Raw genomic sequence first — 5055 nt, forward strand, 5'->3', positions numbered from 1 at the left:
CAGGGAGCCAAGAGAGCCACCAGCCACTGCCCCTTGCTCTGCCTGCACGGGAACCTGCAGAGAGATGGGTGTCAGCTTGGAGGGGAACGATTGAATCACATTAAACTCCCACACAGACACACTCACCCACACTAGAGCCCAGTGCCTTCAATTTTGCAAGAGAATGAAACTGTTTGAGGGTTCCCTTAATTCTAGGTGAGATTAGCCACATGGGAGTTTAGCACTGTTTAATTAATCCATTTTGATTAATCCATGCACCCTGAGCATCCCGTGGGGGTAGACAGGCTGGGATCCTGTGCTCGTGTCACTGCTTGTGCTGGGATTTCAGTCAGCAGATGTGTTTTGGAGGCAGGAATTCTGAGGCCAAATCCTGCCCTGCCACAGCCAGCAGCCACCTCCTCATCTGCAGGACAGGACTCAGCCTTACCAAAGGGCTTGGGATGGTTGAAGCACCTCTGGTAGCTGAAAGCATCATCCCCCAGGACAAGGGCTGATGGGATCAACTGCACTGTGTTACCAGAGGAGAAGAGGTGGCAGAGGGGCAGGAACCCTGCAGGCCCTGCCTGGGGTCTCCATGTGTTCCCATGGGATGGGGGCTGTGCAGCTGGGAACACACGTGGCCAGCAGACAGCAGCGGGCTCAGGGCACAGTTCAGGTGAGGCCCCAGCAGGAGGGAAGGGTGAATGGCTTCAGCAAAAATCTCCATCACTGCCTGACAGGTTATAGCTTCATTTACATGATTTTCCTGTCAGCTGTGACAAACAATGGCTACGCTTCTCACACGCCCTGTGCAATAAATAATTGCAGCCCAGGTGCCATATTTCTGAAACACTGGCATGTCAGATCTCTTTGTGTTGGGCTGTGCTCCAAATCTCAGTTTTAACGTTAATGTAGCTGTGTTTACTCTTTCTAATTCCCTTTGTAATTTTGAAAGCATCAGTCAAATGCTCTTTCAACAGTCTCTCAGGGTGTAACAACTGTTTTTCCACTTACTGCTCTTATGGATCATTATATTTACCTCCTCATTGCTGTCACTGTATTATCTGGTAGCCTGGGATCTGGTAATTGCACTTGGTTATTAAGCTTGGATCTGACAGGGTTTTTTTGCCACTGCAGTCTTCTGTCTGCTCTGTATTCTGTGAAATGTGGCATGCAGGCATTAAGTTCATAATTTTTGATTGTGTGGGTTTGTGAACAGACAGAGCAATTAGAAGCTGGTGCCTTCCTGCCTGCTCACAGCTCAGAGTGCAGCATGGTGCAGGATGCTGTCCTCAGCCCCTCAACCCTGTCCCAAGCAGGAGTTTCCTGGAGTGGGAGGTGTGTTCCAGAGCCCAGGATAACATGGTTATCCTCCTCTGGTCATCCCATCACTGTGTGCTGTCAGCTTCCACAAGAGTCCTGGAAACCCACTGGCAGCAAGGACAGAGGTGAAGCCAAGGCACAGCTTAGAGTAAGACAGAAATAAACAAGAGGGTTTCTTCTCCACGCAAAAGTCACACAAATTCCTGCAAAAAGTGAAAATATAAGTAGCTGTCTGTGAAAGGCCCCGGCAGCAGCATGGGAAGGAGCCAGTGCTGTTCTGTGGGCACCTTCAGAAGGGAAGTTTCTGGCCCTGGTAGTTTCTTGTAAAAGAAACTCAGAAGAAAGGCTTGGATGCCTTTGGATGCCTTTGGATGCCGTTACTCCCCACGCCACGTGACTCCCTGGCACTGAGTTTGTTACTCATCTGCTGAGGGCAGGGGCCACTGGTTTCTGTTGAGCTGCTGTAATTGAGGTGGGCACAGAATCGCTGGAGTCCGGAAGATTGCAGCGAATACCTCATTATGCCTCACGGTGTAATCGTGTGTGTCCTTGAGTCACAGCTCTGAAACTTGGACCAAGGTGGGGAAATTAAATCTCAGGAGGCATTCAAGGCAAACCTTGTCCTCCTTGAGCTCCTTGTCCCCAGGACAAGGGCTGACAGGGCTTCAGTGGCATAAATGCTCACTTCCCTGCATCTAAAACAGCACAACCCCTCCTCCCCAATAGTATGGCCGTGATTTAGGTCTGAGTCTTGGTGACACTGGAGTAAATCTGGAGTGGCTCTTCAGAAGGCCTCCCACACTTAGATGCTTCTGCAGAGACTGGCTCTATAACTCATGTCCAACAAGGTCACACAGTGGGTTCTCATATAGCCAAGAGTCAAAGGTTCCTGTGACACTGGAGTGCTCAGGGGGACCAAGAGCAGGTGCCAGGGGAGGTGTCGATGCCCCTGCGGGGCAGTTGTGGACAGTCCTGGCTGGGTGTGTTCCCTCCCACAGGGTGACCCTGGCACTGTTGTCTCAGCATCCTGTGGAGCCCTCAGCCTCCCTAAGGTTACCCTGCACACCTGGCGCTGCATTGGCATGGCCTCTGAATGGTTTGTGAGCTGCAGGAGGCTTGTCCAGCTCTAGACCCCAGTCCAGCTTTAGGGCCCCTCCTGGCCTCTGCGACAAGCTCAAGGTCTGTCAGGAGGGGGCCTTCTCTCTTTAGAGGCCAAATGAGGTTCTGCCTACATGATACTGTGATGTGCCATCATCCCAAAGGATGTAGCCTCACGTGGCCCCGTTAGCACTGCCTGCAGATCTGTTACCGAGTCGTTTCCCATTTTCCTCCACTCTCCTACTGCTCCTCTGCTCCCAGGGCAGCCTTGCTGGAAACCCCAGTGAGGGCTTGACACCACTTTTCCTCTTTCCTCCACAGGCTATGGACATGCTGCCCCGGGCACGGATGCCGGCAAGGTTTTCTGCATGTTCTACGCCATCCTGGGCATCCCCCTGACGCTGGTCATGTTCCAGAGCCTGGGGGAGCGCATGAACACCGTGGTGCGGCTGCTGCTCAAGAAGATCAAGAAGTGTCTGGGCATGAGGACAACCCATGTCTCCATGGAGAACATGGTCCTTGTGGGCTTCCTGTCCTGCATGGGCACCCTGTGCATCGGCGCCGCAGCCTTCTCCTACTTCGAGGGCTGGACTTTCTTTCATGCCTATTACTACTGCTTCATCACCCTGACCACTATTGGCTTTGGAGACTTTGTGGCTCTGCAGAAGAACGAGGCTCTGCAGAAGAAGCCCCCGTACGTGGCTTTCAGCTTCATGTACATCCTGGTGGGCCTGACCGTCATCGGCGCCTTCCTCAACCTGGTGGTGCTGCGGTTCCTGACGATGAACTCGGAGGACGAGCGGCGGGACGCCGAGGAGCGAGCCTCGCTGAGGAGAGCCCGGAACAACATCCACCTCAAGCCAAAAGAGGACAGCCGGAGCAGCAACGCCATTTTTCTCCCCGTGGAGGACAGGACGAGCCAGATGAACCTGATCCCGCTGGTCCAGGAGGACGCGGAGAGGCAGCGGCGCCAGTCGGCCAACTCTGCGGCCGCGGTGCCCTCCTTCTGCACGTGCCTGTGCTACAGACCCCAGGTGTGCGGCAGCCCCGTGCCCTCCCACCCCGAGACCCTGAGCTGCCACACCAACCCCGTGTACTACAACTCCATCTCCTACAAAATCGACGAGGTGTCCCTGAGCACGCGGGGTCAGACCGGCTCTTCCCCGGGGAGCACTTTATCATCCAGCAGCCCTCGCTGCCGGCAGCACCCCCGGCTGCGCAGGAAATCCATCTAGGAGCGTGTGCCGAGCTGCACTCAGTGCTCGAGTCTTACCATGATGATAAATTAAGAACAGAGATGCCAGGTTCTTCTTACTCTCTCATTTCTTCTGTTCCTCTCCCCCTTCAGCTGGCAGCCAGCCCCACGAGGGTCCAGCAGGAGCCTTTAAACCCTGTTGAGAAATAAGTACTCCTTTTTTGCAGGCACTGAATGACATTGTCGGTTTTTATTTGCTTTTTCCTCCCAAGTAGGTTCAGGCATTTGGGTCTGGCAAGAGCCCCCCTGGTGTGAAGCCCGGCAAGCTGTAGGTTTGCTTTCCCACCTCCCTGCTCCCCCAAGGGTGCATTGCTGCTTTCCCACCCTGCCAAACCTTGGCTGTGGCTGCTGCTCCATGGGGTGGGTTGCACTTGCTGAGAGTACCACATCCAGGGCCCATGTGAGTGAGCCCTGCAGGGCTGGGGACCTTTAAGTTGTCCCCTGACACTGGATGCAGGTAAGTCAGTGCCATGCAGTAGGTTTGCAGCTGGTGATGGGCAGGGGGGAAGGGGCTCAGCACATGGGGATGGCTTCATGGAGCTGCATCTCCCAGTCCTTTAGGCTGGCTCAGTGCTTCTGGAAGCTGGAGGCCCATGCACTCACCCACTTGCCCACCAGCACACCGTACCTCTTACACCTCACTGCCACTGGGAGGTCCTGAGCTGGCTGGTGGGATCTGTGTCCCACTCACAGGGGAAGCTGAACTCCTGCAGTCCAGTCCAGTCCAGTCTAGCCCAGCCCAGCCCTCCTCTGCTGAGCCCACACTGTGCCAAGGGCAGCCCCAGGGAGAGCCTTCCTCAGCCACACACAGTCACTTGAAAAGGGCTTGGCCTTGAGGAGACTTTTTTTTTAGCTAAAATCACCCCTCCCTTCTCCACCTTTCCTCCAGCTGGAAGCCCAGAAGGAGTGCCAGTTCCTCACCTACTCACAGTCCCTACGAGCCCCTGGGTCTTACCTGAGGGGGCTGATCCCATCCCCACGTGCCCCCTACACCTGGGAGGCTCTTTCCAGCTGGTGGCCTTTGTCCATCCTGTCTCATCCGCAGGAAAGCAGGACTAGGCTCTGACAGCCCTGTTTCACTTTTTTTTTCCCCAGTAAAGGGACATTTTCTCTAATGGCTCTACCTAAAATACCCTCTAAGGGGGTTTTCCTGAAGGAAAATCCACCTTTCTTGATGTGAAGGCATGGAGAGTGCCAGTGTTGGAAAGGTCTCAGGGCAGGCTTTGCTCTCTCCCTTTTGTTCTGAGTGGCAGCTTAATAAAAGATGAATCCAGCTGGTGGTGGTTGGTTATTTGTCAGGAGGAGGAGCAGAGGGATGTGTCCAAGCCCCAAACCCCAGAGACTGCAGTTCCCCCCAGGGGCTCAGCAGCTGCCTCACTTTGCACCAGTGGCCCCAGATC

The 5055-nt window shown here is 54.6% G+C and overlaps 1 protein-coding gene across 1 annotated transcript; it reads left to right on the forward strand.

Annotated features, from left to right (window-relative positions):
* Positions 1–2245: 2245 nt before the first annotated feature.
* On the forward strand, positions 2246–4001 carry LOC103754316 (potassium channel subfamily K member 9). Its single transcript, XM_029960429.1, has 2 exons — positions 2246–2282; positions 2689–4001. The coding sequence occupies exons 1-2, from the start codon at positions 2246–2248 to the stop codon at positions 3633–3635; spliced, it is 984 nt and encodes a 327-aa protein (XP_029816289.1). The 3' UTR covers positions 3636–4001.
* The last annotated feature ends 1054 nt before the right edge of the window (positions 4002–5055 follow it).

This window comes from Manacus vitellinus, unplaced genomic scaffold, assembly GCF_001715985.3.
Source record: "Manacus vitellinus isolate BGI_N305 unplaced genomic scaffold, ASM171598v3 scaffold_26_pilon, whole genome shotgun sequence".
In the NCBI taxonomy this organism is placed as follows: Eukaryota; Metazoa; Chordata; class Aves; order Passeriformes; family Pipridae; genus Manacus; species Manacus vitellinus.

Excerpts from the sequence above, each read along its gene's own strand:
- LOC103754316 (XM_029960429.1), top strand. The coding sequence starts at position 2,246 with ATGCCCCTGCGGGGCAGTTGTGGACAGTCCTGGCTGG. Across the intron at positions 2,283-2,688 it reads TTGTGGACAGTCCTGGCTGG|GGCTTGACACCACTTTTCCT; the intron begins GTGTGTTCCCTC and ends AACCCCAGTGAG.